The 16,065-nt window shown below is 67.6% G+C and overlaps 1 protein-coding gene across 1 annotated transcript; it reads left to right on the top strand.

The window, feature by feature from the left end:
* Nucleotides 1-236: 236 nt before the first annotated feature.
* On the top strand, nt 237-15,386 carry CNN3 (calponin 3). Its single transcript, XM_054711996.1, has 7 exons — nt 237-433; nt 10,144-10,217; nt 10,304-10,388; nt 11,646-11,783; nt 12,084-12,200; nt 13,631-13,777; nt 14,427-15,386. The coding sequence occupies exons 1-7, from the start codon at nt 377-379 to the stop codon at nt 14,766-14,768; spliced, it is 960 nt and encodes a 319-aa protein (XP_054567971.1). The 5' UTR covers nt 237-376; the 3' UTR covers nt 14,769-15,386.
* Nucleotides 15,387-16,065: the final 679 nt, after the last annotated feature.

Genomic DNA, 16,065 nt, shown 5'->3' with positions numbered 1-16,065 from the left:
CTGGAATTCCAGGCTCGGCAGCCCCGGTCACTCTATCCCGGCCCGGCCCCCGCCCCGCTCTCCTCGCCCGGAGGAGGGGCGCCCGCGGGCCGCGGTGGCGTGAGCGCGGGCGCGGGCGGGGGGGCGGGGGCCGGGCCGGGGGAGCAGCGCCGCCCCTCGCCGGCGGGGCGGGAGCGGCGGCCTCATTGGTCGGCGGGCGGCGGCCCAGCCCTCAGGCCGGCGGAGGCGGGGGCCTGGCGTGCGGGGCCGCGGGCGGACCGAGGCTCCGGGGACCAGTCGGATCGCGCCGCCCAGGGAGCGAGCTCGGAGCGTGTGCGCGGCGGCCACCCCCGGGCCCGGAGCGCGAGCCAGAGCCAGACCCCGAGCCAGGCCCGCCATGACCCACTTCAACAAGGGCCCGTCCTACGGGCTCTCGGCCGAGGTCAAGAACAAGGTGCGCGGGCGCGGGGGGCCCGGGCCGGGTGGGGTCCCCGGGGCGGGCGGTGCCCCGCGCCCGGGCTTCGCGGAGCGGGACGTCGAGCGGCGGGATGGCCGCGCCCCCTCCCGCCCCGGGCGCCTCCGGGCTTTGTTCCCGCGCCGCGGCCGGACGATCGGCGGGCGGGGTCCGGGGCCCCGGGCCGGGCCGCGGCTGCAGGACCCTCCCTCCGGGCCGGGGGGCACCCCGCGCGGCCATCCGCCCCGAGGTGGGGCCGGTCCGCGCGGCCGGGACCCGGGAACAGCCCCCGCCGTGCGCCCCGGGCGCCGTCGACCCCGCATCCTCCCCCTCCCCCCCCCCCCGGGCTGAGCGCAGCCGCGGGCAGTTCGGCGGGTGCGTGGCCGCCGGGCCCCCTTTGTTCCCGGGGAGGGGGCCGCCGGCCCCCCCCCCCCGCCCGCCCCGGACGGCCGGCGCCGGAGGAGCGCACCCCGGGCCCCTGCGCTTTCTCCTCGGCGCCGCGGGCGAAGCTGCGGGAACCGGGACAAAGCCGCGCGCCGCTCCGGGCTGCCATCTGCGGGGACTTGAGGGCTTTTGTGCTTTTTTTTGTGATGAAAACTGAGAAGTTTGTGTCCCGGGGGCTGTAACGGTATCGGGGCGCTCCGCGGCTGCTTTTGTTCGGGGCGGGCCGGGCCGGCGGGGTGCCGTGCGCGGCGACCGGGCTGTGGGGCGCCGGCCCCGGGCTGCGGGCCTGGGAGAGGGGTGAGGGGCCCCCTCCCCAAATCCTCTGCTTCCTGCCTCCCGCCCGCATTCCTGGCCCGTGACATCAGGCCCCGGCGGCAGCCAATCGGCGCGGCGCTGCGCACAGACGGCTCATTGTCTGGCCGCCGCGCTGGCCGGAGCCGCGGAGCCGCCGCGGGGCGTGGGGCCGCGCCCCCGGGAGCCGGCGTCGGGGCGGCCGCGCGAGTCCCCGGCCGGCGGAGCGGTGCGCCCGGCGCGGGGCCGGGGCCGGGGCGTCTCCCCCGCGAGCAGCCCCTGGCGGAACCCGCGGGACCGGGCCGGCTCGCCCCGCCAGCCCCGCATCCGGTCTGATTCAGCCGGGAGAGCCTCGCCGGGGCCCCGCCAGCCCCCCTCCCACCCGGACCCGCGGGGCCGGTGCGGGTTCGTGTGCGGCGCCTCAGGGGAAAGTTTCCTGGACTTTTTTTAAAGAGAAAAGTGAGCGGCTCGGCCTGACGGACCCCTCCCCGCCCCCTGGAAACCGCGCAGTCCACCCGGTCAGGGGCGGGTCCACCGGGGCCGCCGGGCCTGGGGAGCAGTGTTCTGGCTCCTGGCGGCGGGGCCAGCCCGGACCCCCTGCGTTGTGAACGGGGCTGACGGGCCGTCCTTGCAGGGGCTGGCCTTTCTTGGGGTTCACACCCAGCGCCTTTCTCTTTGCGACTAATAAGCAGCTTCTCCTACTTACTGCGGGGGGCAGGGGGGGGCGGGGGGTGCGGGCTGAGGCTGCGCTGTGACTGTTGGGGAAACCGGGGCTCAGAAGCCGGACACAGTCAGGACTCCAGGCCGGTCCCTGAGCACCCAGCCTCTCCCGGCAGCCCCGTCCCTCACTCCGCCCGGCAGCCCGAGCTGGGTGCCCGTCATCACCTCAAGTCTACAGACCCGGGGGGTGATGCTCAGGATGAAAGAAGAGCCACGCCGGCTCCCTGGCTGAGCATCAACCAATGAACCGGGGTTGGGGGTTTGATCCCCAGTGGGGGGGGGGGGGGGGGGGGGGGGAGTGCAGGAGGCAGCCGATCCATGATTCTCTCTCAGCATTGATGTTTCTCTCTCTCTCTCTCTCCCTCTCCCTCTCCCTTCCTCTCTGAAACCAGTAAAAACATTATTTTTTTAAAGGTTAAAGAAGGAAGTTGGAACACTAACTCTAAGGAGGATGTCTGAGGGCGGTCTCAGGGGTGTTCTACCACATCTCACCTGGTCTCCCCCTCCCCCCCCTCCGTTCTCGCTGCCCACCTGTCCTTCGTCCCTTGACGTCGTGATTTCGCATGTGATTCCGTGTGATTCCGCGTGAACCTGTTCCGGGGTCAGAATGCAGTGTTCTGGTCTGCTGGGCCTCCGGGGGAGACCTTGCATGCCGGCTGCGGGCGCCCGGGCCGGGCCTGGACTTGCTGGGTGCGCACACCCCCGAGCCCTCGGCTTGTTCTTCACGTGCTGCACAGCCACAGGGCACTTCTGAGCCAGGGTTTTGCTTTTTCCTGAAAACCTCGTTTAGCAGAAGGGAAAAGGCATAAGCCTCCCGGGGGAGGGGGCGCGTGCGGGATGGGCCTTGGGGTCCAGCGCCGGGGTCCTCGTCCCCTCCCTGCCACTTCCGCCTTGTGTGACGCGGGGCAGGTTGTGCGCTCGCTGAGCTTCAGGCTGCTGACCGAGAGGCCGAGATGTGGGCTCTTGGTCAGGACTCCATGTGGACATTGCCGCCATTCGTAAGAGAAATGCCCATCGGTGTGTATTTCCCCGACACGTAAGCCGCCTCTGGAAGTCCCCAGGTCTGTAAAGTCTTTGGTCTTTTTACAGCGGCCTGTGGACGCAGCCAGAGCGTCTTTGATCTTAGAGACTTTTCATTAGTAAAACTTCAGGGCGAGGGGTAATCTGTAAACGGAAGATGCCTGCTTGCTTGCCAAGAGGATGCTACTTGGTAGAAATACAACGTTGCTCTTTTTTAAATAAATGGGCGAGAAGGTGTCTGAAAACGTCCTACAAGGTGGAATCTTCCGGCCTGGCTCAGTGTCTCTAACAGCAACAAAAGGCTCAATAACTTGGAATCCACAGAGATCTGTCTGGAGCCCAGGACGGGGCAGTGTAGCAGCTGGGCAGGCGGGTCCGGGTCCGGGAGCGGAGCGGTGGGATTAGCCAGGTCCCGGGTGGATCACCAGCCCCGCGGGGCGGGGAGCAGCCTGGAGGAAGCAGCCTTTCCTGACACGTGGCGGGAACGGGGCGTGGGTCCGGGGGTTCCGTGTGTGGCCGAGGCTGCGGGACAGTCTTAGCAAATGACAAGGGGCCCTTTCTTGGGAGGATCGGTGCTGGGGGGCAGTGGGAGGAGGCGCTCCGGGAGGAGCTAACGGGGTGTGAAGAAGCACAGCCCTGCCCCAGGGGACGGGGATCTGGGCTCAGGCGTCTCCGTGGTGACAGCTGGTGGCCATCCCTCCGCAGGGAAGACGCTGTGCGTCTCCGGGCGTTAAACGGCCTGGGCTGATGCCTCCGCAGCCCGTGTCCGCGAGGCCCACCTGCAGCGCTGACACCTGGGCCTGCGCGGACAGTGCCCCTCTGCCCGGTCCCTTAGGGGCCAGCAGTAGCCCCCCCGGAGGGCCTGCTGGGGGCGGGGGGGGTAGGAGGGTGACTTCCCAGCGTGTCCTGAGCCACCATTACCATGATCTGTGACATCAAAACAGATGACACCACTGGAGGCTTTCGGGGTCTCAGCCGGTCCTTCCCCCTCCGCCCAGGGAGCCGGCAGCTGCTTCTCATGGAGGGTGTCTGGGGGGTGGGGGTGGGGGGCACTGCCTGCTGCTCCCGGCTTTAGGGCTTTAGGCCGAGAGAGCGCGCGGCCGGCACTGGGTCGCCTCAGCCCTGGAGAAGCCGGGGCGCTGACACCCCCGCCCTGCGCGGTCAGCCGGGGCGCAGGTGGGAACCCCAGGGCTGGTCGAGGCTGATGCGGGCGGACAGGGGGGCCGTCCTAACGGAAACACAGGCACGTCTCTGCCTTTTATCAAACCCGGCCCGGGGACTGGAGGTTGTGGGTGAGAAGGGCGAGCCTGGTGCTAAGGATGGACCGTGGAGGCCGTCTGGGCCGGAACCTCGGTTCCAGCTCTGACTCTGGCCCAGTAACTGTGTGTCTCACCTGTAACGTGGGGGGGGGGTCACCTGCCTTCCCGGGCCGTGGGGAGACACGGTGTGTCTGTGGGCTCCGCTGCCGCTGGCTCCCGGCCGGCCGCCCTGGCCCTGCGCTGTCCTCGCCCTCGCGGAGGGATGGCGCCCCCCTGGCCCCCCCGCCCGGTCCCAGGCCCCCCGGGCCCCCGGGCCCCGCCAGCCGGGGAGGCAGGTCCCTGAGCAGAGGCTAACCCGAGTTTCCCTCGTGCGTGGGGGCATTTCTCCTGCGGTTCTGGCCGGGGCGGCCATGCTGACGTGGAAGGGGAGGCAGCGGAGGCTAATCCATCCGTGTGCGCGGCCGCGGCGGTCACACGTGGCTCCGCTTTGGGTGCAGGAATCCGCACGCGCCGCCCCGCTAACCGGGTGTGGGGACCCCGCGGGAACCCGTCAGACGCTGACCGAGCCACCTGCCCTGCCTGCTCCTGTGTGCAGAGGCCTGTGCGCTGCATGTGCCCGCCCCACCCGGCCAGGCTTTGGTCCTGTTCTCCTCTCGGGCTCGGTTCTGAAATGTTCTTCCCCCGTCAGTGGGTTCTGCCACCTTCCAGCACCTTCTAAAGCCCGGGGGGGGGGGGGGGGGGGGGCTGCCTCCTGGCCCTGGAGGGGGCGGAGCTTCTTGGTCGGAGGCCCCTGCGCGACCCGCGGGCCTGGGGGTTGTGCGCATCGCCAGCCCCGCCTCCGGCTGCCCGGACTCTGCAGTGGCTCCGGGCGGCCTCGTTACTGATCACTGATCGATACTGATCGGCTAAAGCTCCTGCGAATAGAATAGAATAGAGAGCAGGCGGCGGAGCCCTGAGCAGGGTGGGTTTAAGACGTGTTTGAAGGGGGAGACCCTCCGGGGGCTGGACGGGGCTGGCGCTGCTGAGCCATCCGGGCCCCGGCTCCTACACGGGACGTGAGGCCGGCGCTCGGGGGAGAGGTGGGGCCGCCCCGGGCCGGTCCCTGTGCAGACCCGCCGAGGGGAGGCCTGGACGCCCCCTGCCTCCCCCGCCACGGGGTCCGGGTCGCCCGGGACCGCCGAGCAGTGTCTCCAGGCGCACCTTCCGGGAGGGAGGCAGGAAGGAGCAAGTGGCGATGCTTGTCTCCAGGCGGAGAGAATGGGACAGTGTCTGAGCCCCGCAGGGTCCATCAAAGGTGTCCTTGTTCAGACACGGGGGTGCCCGCTGGGCCAGGTGCAGGGAAGGTGCTGGGGGCGGGTCAGGGGAGGGGCAGCCTGCCGAGGGAGGAGGTTCCAGAGACAAGCTGGCAGGAGGGGGGGCCGTGGCTCAGACCCCCTCCGAGGCACAGGGGGCCAGAGGAGACAGGTCCACGCTCCCATCTGTATGAGGGGCGGTGACGGTGGCCTAGGGTCCGACAGCTCCCTCCTAGGCGGCCCCTGAGGCTATTGCCGTCAAACAAGATGGCCGCAGGCCTGGCTCAGGGTGAGCGTCCACCTACCAACCAGGAGGTCACAGTTCGAGTCCTGGTCATTGTGGCTGGATCCCCAGCGGGGAGCGTGCAGGAGGCCGGCGATCCACGATTGTCTCTCATCACTGATGTTTCTCCCTCTCTCTCTCCCTTCCTCTCTGAAACCAATACAAATACATATATTTAAAGTAATGTTTTATAAAGAATCGCGCAGACCCAGGCAGCCCTGGCTTCTCTGGCTCCCGAGGGCCCGTGACCCGTCAGTTGCCCTGGAGCCCTGGGGCAGGGTGTGCGTGCGCCTTGAATGATTTGTTTATTAAGCCGGGATCTTTCGGAATCGGATTTTCTTCTGAACTGCCCCACTTTTACCTCCTCTGAGGGCTTCCAAATGAATCGTCAGCGACCAGAGAGCAGATCGGATCGGAGTCCAGGCGCTCCTGGCTGACGTCCGGGCCCAGCGGGCGTGGTGTCCCTCCCGGCGGCGGCTAGGGTTTCTCCGCGGGACTCGTGGAGCGGCGGGGACAGAAGGCCCTTTATCGGGAGCAAAACAAATCCCTCCCGGCTCCCTCTGAGATTACTGGATGGGAGATGAAGGAGATGGCTGCCCAGCGCACAGGCATCGGGTGCAGGCGCCGCGTGACCAGGGACGCTCTACGTCCCGGCGTTTTCCTGGTCTGGTCTCCCCACCGGCGCAGGAACAATCACTTATTGGGTGCCCACTGGCACCAGGCGTGGGGGCTGGGGGCTGGAGGACGGATAAAGCCCGCCCCGGCCTCAGGAAGACACGGGCAGGTCCCAGGGATGCGCTCTGTGCGGGCTCGGGGGGGTGCAGGCCCGGTCCCCAGGGGTCCACACCTCCCGGGAGTCCACTCGCCTGGCCGGGGGGCTCTGAGCCTGCAGCCGGCCCTGGCGGGTGGGGGTGAGGACGGAGTGGGGTCCCTCGGGTTCCCGCGTTTGCCCAGGCCCCGCACACCCACGAGCTGTGCAGGACGCGGACCCGCTAGTGGTTACCCTCTGGTTCTTGGGGAGTAACCGCCCGCTCCCTCCCTGAGTCAGCGTGAGCTTTCAGTCCACCGTCAGCTCTTCTGACCGCCGCGCGGAGGGCCGGCCCCGGGGGCCGCGTTGCCCTGTCCCGCGTCAGTGACTGCGAGGCCTGGGCCCCGGCCTCGAGCTGTTTAACGGCGTCTTTGCTCTCACGGTGACTGTGCGCCGGCCACGGGGCTTGGTGTCCATGGGCCCCTGTTTGGAGGGAGGAAGCTGTGCCTGGCGGGTCCGAGGGCGGGCGGGCGGGCGGGCGGCCGAGGCCCCGCTCCACAGTCAGGACCAATGCCCCGTGGGTGAGACGGCCACTCCCCCACCTCGGAGTCCCGGTGGAGCCGGTAACCAGGTGAGCAGGAGAGAGTGACCAGGCGTATGGCGTCTGCGTACAGGCCAAGGCCGCCCCCAGAGCACGGGCCCCGGACAGTCAGCCCTGGAGGCTCAGGTGCCCCCGTGAGCTGAGGACACAGGGGTGGGGCTCGGGGCTTCGAAGGGGAGGCAGGCAGGTCACGGGGAGACGGAAGCAGCTGTTGGGTAAATGAGTGTCTCGGGGCCGCCGGTGACGGTGGACTTTGCTCACACCGGCCTCCCCGCCCCCGCCCTGGCCCCTGTCTGTTAACCGCAGTAGCCTTGGGGGGGGGGGGGGCAGAGGCTGAGGTTTTTGTGGGGGTTTTGGGGTTTTTGTTTTATTCTTTTTAGTCTTTTGTTTCTTAAAAATAACCAGCTTAAAACAGTCAAATCCCCGGCAGCCTGCCCGGTGGCCCGGGAGGAGGGGACCCCTGGGAGCAGGGGGCGGGTTGGGTTACTGCCTTAGGTCACAGGTCAGAGTGTTTGACGTCTGACTTCAAGGCATGTGACCTGGCCGGTGGCACCCCCGTGGACACGTGTGCGTCTGCAGGGGCTCCAGGGGGCGGGTCCCAGGTGGGGATGATGCTAAGCCTGACCCTCATCCTGTTCCAGGTCTCCAGGCAGCGAGGGGGGAGGAGCGGGGAGGGGCGGTGGCGAGTCCCCGTCTCCCTGGCCTCCCGCTATTGCCGACACCTGACTTCATTCTTTGGGGCACACACCTTCCCACACCCACTCCATCGTCTCGCTTTCGGGGGGCCTCCCGCAGGCTCCGTACGGGGGTGCCTGCCTGGGGGCGACAGGTGGGAGGCCCCACTCCGGGCAGGGCCTCTGAAGGTCGCCAGGGAAGGTCACGTGAAATAAACCCCGAGGCAGAGTACGGAAATGACGCCGATAAAGAACTGGGAGAGGGAGCGATACTGAGAGGGAGCGATCAGCCTGCAGCCGCCAGGCGTGTGCTCGGTGGGCTTATGCCAACTAGCGCGTGGCCAGAAAGGACACGTCGGCATTTCCCGCCCGACGTCCGGAGGCTGAGCTCCACCGGCCAGAGCTTCCTTTTCACACGGACTTGCTCTAGGGCCGCGTCCGACCCTCGGAGGCCGCCTGGTGGGCGGTGGGTGGTGGGTGGTGGGCGAGTGTCCCCGTCTGCCTCGCTGGCTCCGACCCGCTGCGTCCGGGGAGGGGAGACCTCGTGAAATAGATTCCTTTCCCAGATGGCCTCAGAGGAATTTCTTCTCACTTTAAACTTGTTTGTAAGGAAAGAGCACACATTCCTGAGTCGGGAATTCTGCTTCGCTGGCGTGGCTGCAGGAAGCTCCCGTCTTTTCAAAGTATTGGCAGTATTTGGGCGGAAAAGCCAAAACCCACGGTCACGTGACGTGGGCGACACCCCCTCGTGGTTAGCTCACCCGGCGTGGGCTCGGGGGCGCTCCTGAGCCCGCTCCCGGCCTGTGGCCCTGCTGCCCGGAGCCCCGCCCGTGACCAGAGCGTTGGGGGCAGGTCTGACCCGGGCCTTGCTTTTCCTCTCCTCGCCCCTCCGAAGAGAAGAGCCCGGAGAAGAGGGGACGCCCTCCTGGCCCTCCGCGGACTCTCCGTCGGCTCTGTACCCGCCTCGCGGCTTGGGGATGGCCGTGAGCCTTGAAACGTAGACATGCTTCTGTCGTTTGGGCTGGACAGGCGGGGTCCTTCGGCTCAGAAGCCCCACAGGCACCCCAGGCCTCCAGCATCACGCCATCGCCACGCTGGGAAGCGGGGGGAGTGTCCTTACAGCCTCGCTGCTGGGCCGCTGGGTCCCACGCCGGATGGGCGGCTGCTCTCGGCCTCCTGTGCGGCAGGAGGGGCCGGGAGAGGCCAGTCCTCCAAGGCCCCTCAGCGGCGGCCTGGCTCGGCCACGGGGCCACGCAGGACCCCACCCAGCCTTCATCGCGCCTTCAGTTTCACTGAGACGCGGGCACTCGCAGTTGAGCGCTTTGCGTTTGAAAGCAGCGCAGCCGCCGAGAGGCCGCTCCACCGCGCTGGGCCCGCGGCTCTGGCCGGTCCGCCTCCCCTCCCCCAGCCGGTGGCGGAACCGCCGTCCTCCGTCCAGGTGCCCACGGCACCCACGTGACCCGGCCCGGGCCTGCGCTGTGCCTGGAATCGGAAATGTCTTCGTGAGGCCAACCTCCAGGCCGAGGCTGGATCGGGGACACGCGGCGCGCTCGCTGTCTCCCGTGAAGAGCAGCTCACCGAGGCTCTGTTCCGCGTCTCTCCCTGCGGGCCGTCTCTCCCTGCGTGTCGCAAGTGGGGCGCCGTGGGGTCAGGCGTGGTTTCCCCTCCTCGGTCCCAGCTTCTCCCCACACGCTGCCCGTTTCCCGCTCACCCGGGGCGGGTTACTCGTCCTGAAGCGCCAGCGGTGCGTTGGGTCGGCCAGTGAGCGCGGTGCGAGCGAGTGCCGGGCCGCAGGGCCGGTGTGAGGCTGGGGGCCGGTGTGAGGCTGGGGGCCGGAGTGAGGCTGGGGGCCGGAGTGAGGCCGGAGTGAGGCTGGGGGCCGGAGTGAGGCTGGGGGCCGGAGTGAGGCTGGGGGCCGGTGTGAGGCTGGGGGCCGGAGTGAGGCTGGGGGCCGGTGTGAGGCTGGGGGCCGGAGTGAGGCTGGGGGCTGGTGTGAGGCTGGGGGCCGGAGTGAGGCTGGGGGCCGGTGTGAGGCTGGGGGCCGGAGTGAGGCTGGGGGCCGGTGTGAGGCTGGGGGCCGGAGTGAGGCTGGGGGCCGGAGTGAGGCTGGGGGCCGGTGTGAGGCTGGGGGCCGGTGTGAGGCTGGGGGCCGGAGTGAGGCTGGGGGCCGGAGTGAGGCTGGGGGCCGGTGTGAGGCTGGGGGCCGGAGTGAGGCTGGGGGCTGGTGTGAGGCTGGGGGCCGGAGTGAGGCTGGGGGCCGGTGTGAGGCTGGGGGCCGGTGTGAGGCTGGGGGCCGGAGTGAGGCTGGGGGCCGGTGTGAGGCTGGGGGCCAGTGTGAGGCTGGGGGCCGGTGTGAGGCTGGGGGCCCTGTGTTCCAGATCGCGTCCAAGTACGACCCGCAGGCCGAGGAGGACCTGCGCGGCTGGATCGAGGAGGTGACGGGCATGAGTGAGTCCACCTCCGATGGCGCCGCCCCACCTATGCTTCCTGCGTGGGGGAGGGGGTGGGCAGCCGGCCGCCTCCTGGGACCGCGGTGAGCTGTCCTCTCCTCCGCAGGCTCATCAACAAGCTCCAGCCGGGCTCCGTGAAGAAGGTCAACGAGTCCTCGCTGAACTGGCCGCAGGTAACGCCCCTCAGGGCAGGTGACACCCCCTCAGGGCAGGTGACACCCCTCAGGGCAGGTGACACCCCCTCAGGGCAGGTGACACCCCTCAGGGCAGGTGACACCCCTCAGGGCAGGTAACGCCCCTCAGGGCAGGTAACGCCCCTCAGGGCAGGTAACACCCCCTCAGGGCAGGTAACGGCCCCCTCAGGGTCACTCTTTTTTCTTTTTTTTTTTCTTTTTTCTTTTTTTTAGATAAATCAAGTGGGGAATGTGTAGGTGTTTCCTACTTCACCACAATTTCCTTTTTCTTACATATTTTTATGCACTTCAGGGAGGCAGGGAGGGAGAGAGAAATAGAAACATCAGTGATGAGAGAGAATCACGGACCGGCTGCCTCCTGCACACCCCACACTGGGGATCGAGCCCACAACCCGGGCCTGTGCCCCGACCGGGAATCGAACCCTGACCTCCTGGGTCATAGGTCGAGGCTCAGCCCCTCTTTAGGCAGCGAAACTCGATTACGTTTTCCAAACAGACATTTCAGCAGACGTCTGTGCACCCGGCTATGTTTTGCTTTTGTATCGTGTTGTTTTCGACGCGTCCGTAATGCCTTAGAGTGAGGTCCGTGATTATCAGATGTTCCGTCTAGAAGTTTTCTTATATTTAGTCTGTCTCTTCTCAGAGAGGACTTGGCAAGTTTACACAGATTAAGCCGCCTAGGGCAGAGGAGAAATGGGGGAAAGCGAGGAATTTAACGACTGTCGGGCAACAGCGGCACCAAGTCCGCGTGACACGCAGGGATGCGTGCGATTCAGTAAAGCTGCACAGCTGAGTCTTCAGGGCGGGTTTTGATACAGAAGAGCGTAAGCATTTAGCAACCACAAAACCACAAATTTATACGCAAGTTAAAACCAAAACGTGACGGGTTATGTACCTTTTGACAAGGAGAACTTCAGCCTGGAAAACAGGGACCCAGAATTCTTAAAAGCCCGTGAGGAAGATCGTGTTTTTGAGAAACTGAAAGGAATCACCCTTTAAAAATCCTGAAGAGGCCCGGCTGGCGTGCTCCGTGGCTGCGCGCCGGCCTGTGAGCCAGGAGGCCAGGGCTCCATTCCCGGTCGGCACACGCCCGGCACGTTTCCCGCGGCGAAGGGCTCTCCTTCCCCTCGCCCCCCGGGGGGGCCGTGCCCGGGGGGGGGGGGGGGTCCCAGAGCCTCGCCGAGCAGCCACCACGCGGACGCAGGGTCTAGGTGGCCGGGGCCTCTTCCCTTCCAGTTGGAGAACATCGGCAACTTCATCAAAGCCATCCAGGCGTACGGCATGAAGCCGCACGACATCTTCGAGGCCAACGACCTGTTTGAGAACGGGAACATGACCCAGGTGCAGACGACGCTGGTGGCGCTGGCCGGCCTGGTACGTCCGCCGCGGTCCGTCGTGCAGGCTCCGCCGCGGGGGACGGGGACGAGCGGCGTCTTCGTCACCCGCCCCCCGGGAGGTCAGACGGGCAGGGGGTCCTGTCCCCTCCGTCATCGTTAGCTTTGTGGGGGGCTGCTGGGCGCCATGAGACGCTCACACGCCGGAGGTGCCGTGTGGGGCCGCGACGGCCGTGCCCGGGCTGCCCGGCCCCGTGGGCCTCGCCGGCGCCTTCACTGTGGGCGGGCCTTCGGCAAAGCTCGGCCGGCGGGCTCGGGCTGAGGCTGCGCTTCCGTCCAGGCCAAAACCAAAGGCTTCCACACCACCATCGACATCGGGGTGAAGTACGCCGAGAAGCAGACGCGGCGCTTCGACGAGGGGAAGCTGAAGGCCGGCCAGAGTGTCATCGGGCTGCAGGTGAGGGGGGGCTGCAGGTGAGGGGGGCTGCAGGTGAGGGGGGGCTGCAGGTGAGGGGGGCTGCAGGTGAGGGGGCTCCTCCGTTCAGCCGCACGCGCTCCCGCTGGCGAGGCAGCACCATCACGGGAACGGACAGGCCCGTGCAGGCTGGGGGGGGCGGTTACAGTCCGCGTCCACGCTGTGAAGCCTGAGGAGACCCCGCCCGTCGTCCGGCCAAGGACGTGGCCGCGGGCGGTGACTCTTCGCGCCTGCACTGCTTCTCTGGGGGGACGCACCCCACAAACCCTGAGGCCCCAGGCCCGCTAGGCAGCCTTACCGAACCCCAAGGCCGGGTCGTCACTGGTGCAAGCGCTCAGGGTGTCAGCTCCGCTCCTGGGGAACCCCCAGCCCGGGTGTCTCCCTTCCCTTCCTCGGGGCCCGGGAGGGTGTCTCGGGGCACCGGCTCGGCGGGGGGCGGGCTTCGCCCCTTTCCAGACGGGTCCTGGGAGGTGGGCCGTGGCCGCAGGAGTCCGTTGGTTACGCGCTGGCGGCTCCATGGGCGGAGGGCGGCCATGTTCACACGACGGGCGTCAGAGACGAAGGAGACCATCTCCGGTCCATTCACCGCTTTTCACTCAGGAGAGGCTCGTGCGTCCGGGTGTCTCCTGCTTGTGGGTCAGACGCCACGCGCTGGGGCGCCGGGAGGGTGCCCCGTGCCCGCGTAGACCCCGAGGGGAGGAGTGTGACCACCCCCTCCTCTGCTCTCGCTCCTGTGTCCTGAGTCTGTCCCAACGAGCAGGCTTTCCCGTCAGTAAAAACGTTTCCTTCCATCAGGCTTTTTAAGGAGAAAGGACCCAGTGTAGAAACAGCCATCCCGGCTGACTGTCGTGCCGAGGCCACGGGCCCTGGGCGGGAGGGGACGGGAGAGGGGGGGGGACGCTTGTTCCTGCTGCTCTGACCGTGGCCGTGCACGCCCTCACGGTGCCCTCCGGGCGCTGCCCCGTGGACGTGAGGTTGCGGGACTGCCCTGCGGCTCTTGCCCCGTGAACGGGCCGTTTGGAGGAAGGTTGAAGCTGCGCTTGTTCAGCCGCAGAGAGGACCCCTGGCGTCTGCTGCCGCATTTTACACAAAACACACCCCGGGCGGGAGGCGTGCTGCGGCCAGCGCCGGCCTCTGCCCCTCCCCTCCGGAGGCCGCCCCTGCCTGTGGGGAGGGAGGAGGCGGAGGGAGCGGATTTCTCATCATCCGGCCTCTGTGGCACCTTAGCGTCCATCCCTCCGTCCGTCCTTCCTGTTGCGGGTTTCCGTGTGGTTAACGGTGAGGCCTTTACAGCCAGTGGGTTGTTTGAAATCCTTCCTTTAAACGCGCCCTTCAGAGGGGCCGGAGGAGACTCGGCGCCGTGAAGGCTGCGGCGTCCGGGAACCGATGCCGCTTTTGTTTTGCACTTAAAGATGGGGACCAACAAGTGCGCCAGCCAGGCGGGCATGACCGCCTACGGGACCAGGCGGCACCTGTACGACCCCAAGATGCAGACGGACAAGCCCTTTGACCAGACCACCATCAGCCTGCAGATGGGCACCAACAAAGGGGCCAGCCAGGTGAGGGCCGGCCCGCCGCCCGGCCGCAGGCAGCTCTCCCGGCCGGACCCGGCGCAGAGCCGCCGCTGCGGGCGTGGGGCCCGGGCAGTGGGTTCCTTCCAGGAGCAGGTTTTGCTGGGAAAGCACACGCGTGACCGGGCCCTTCTGCCGTCATACGTGTGCACGGCTCCCGCTCCTTCTGGCGGTTAGGACGCCGGCCTTCCCGGCAGGAAACAGCAAGGCGACCGTGTTCTGGCTCCAGCTCCAAGCAAACTGCCTCCGACCGTCACGTGTGTGTGTGTGTGTGTGTGTGTGTGTGTGTGTGTGTGTGTGTTTTAATTGATTTCAGAGAGAGGAAGGGAGAGGGAGAGGCAGGCAGAAGCATCAATGATGAGAGAGAACCCTGCTGGGGAGCGAGCCCGCACCCGGGCCTGTGCCCTGACCGGGAATTGAGCCGTGACCTCTGGCTCATAGGCTGATGCTCAGCCGTGAGCCCCGCTGGCCGGGCGGCTGCTGTCGCTTCTGCCCCAGCTGGTCACTTATAACTGTTCCCGAGAGAGAGAGAGAGAGAGAGAGAGAGAGAGAGGGAGAGAGAGAGAGAGGGAGGGAGAGGGAGAGAGGGAGAGTGCACGCAGCCCTGAGCCGCGCTAACGTCTGCCCTTGACCCCAGGCGGGGATGCTGGCGCCGGGCACCCGGAGGGACATCTACGACCAGAAGCTCACCCTGCAGCCCGTGGACAGCTCGACCATCTCCCTGCAGATGGGCACCAACAAGGTGGCCTCGCAGAAGGGCATGAGCGTGTACGGGCTCGGGCGGCAGGTCTACGACCCCAAGTACTGCGCCGCGCCCACCGAGCCCGTGATCCGCAACGGCAGCCAGGGCACGGGCACCAACGGCTCCGAGGTCAGCGACAGCGACTCGCAGGCCGAGTACCCCGACGAGTACCACGGCGGGTACCCCGACGACGACCCCCGCGAGTACCAGTACGGCGACCCGGGCCTCGATTACTAGGCGCGGGCGGAGGCGCCGCCCTCCCGTCGCGGTCACTCGGGGGGAGCCCAGCTGGCCTTGAGTGACGCTTCTCTGCCCCGAACCCCTAGTGCGCTCCCTGTGCCCGCAGGAGAGTACGCCCACCCCCTCCTCCGCCCGCCGCTCCGCCGCCGCCTCTCCGGCCGGGGCAGCCGCCCGCAGCGCGCGGGAGCGGAAGGCGGAGCGGCGGGTCCTCTGACATCTCGCATTCTCACAATCTTTACGGAGCTGTTCCAAGCAGTAGGAGGCTTTTCCCTACAGTTAGCGTCTGGCTCCTCCCGGAAGACTAAACCCGCGCTTAGAGCTCAGGCGCCCGCCAGCCACACCCACGCCGCCGCCCGGTAGCCGCTCGCAGGCGCAGACCGAAGCCCGCCGCGTTGGTCGCGGATGGGAATGCGGGGCGGCCCGGCCGCGCCCCCTGCGCGGGCGTCTCCGAGGCGGCGCCGCGGCCGCAGAGCGTGGGCCTGGCCGGCGCGCGCCCATCCTGTAGCCGGCGTAGCGGTGCAGACGTGCTCTGTCTCCACTGTATTTATTGCTGCGTTTCTCAGCGTAAACTTACCCCCGTGTATTTTTTATAAATAAATATTTTTTTTGAACATTCACACGAGCCCGCAGCTGATTGTTCAGGACGACTCGTTCCCGGGTCTGGGGTCCATCGCTGCCTTGACATCTCTCCCTTCAGCCCTCCCCACAGCGCACTCTGCCTGGGACGGGGGGCCGGCAGGATGGACGGGGGGCCGGCAGGATGGATGGGGGGCCGGCAGGATGGATGGGGGGCCAGCAGGATGGATGGAGGGCCGGCAGGATGGATGGGGGGCCGGCAGGATGGACAGGGGGGCCTGCAGGACGGGGGGCCGGCAGGATGGATGGGGGGCCGGCAGGATGGATGGGGGGCCGGCAGGATGGATGGGGGGCCGGCAGGATGGATGGGGGGCTCTGCCCTTGCACGGGGGGACCCACAGCCAGCACTCAAACTGCTCCGTGTGACTCAGCTGCCCAGTGTGCCTCCCATCCAGCTCCGGGTCACCTCAGTCCTCGGAGCGTGGGTGGAGGTGGGGTGGACTGACTCTCCTGCTCTCGGTGAATCAGTGTTAACAAGGGGCATTCTCGGGGTGCAGTCAGGTGACGGAGCAGATACACAGCTCCCCTCCTCCCACGACCACCTCCAACTGACAACAAATGACAGAGCCGCCGCCACCGAGCCCCTGGGAGACCAGCTGAGCAGAACGCCCGGAGCTCGGGTACAGAGGCCAGGAGACCCCGGAGGGGCGGGCCCTCC

This window comes from Eptesicus fuscus, chromosome 22 (genome assembly GCF_027574615.1).
Source record: "Eptesicus fuscus isolate TK198812 chromosome 22, DD_ASM_mEF_20220401, whole genome shotgun sequence".
NCBI classification, from domain to species: domain Eukaryota; kingdom Metazoa; phylum Chordata; class Mammalia; order Chiroptera; family Vespertilionidae; genus Eptesicus; species Eptesicus fuscus.
Note: the sequence above shows the minus strand (reverse complement) of the source record. Positions and strands in the feature narration are given on the sequence as shown.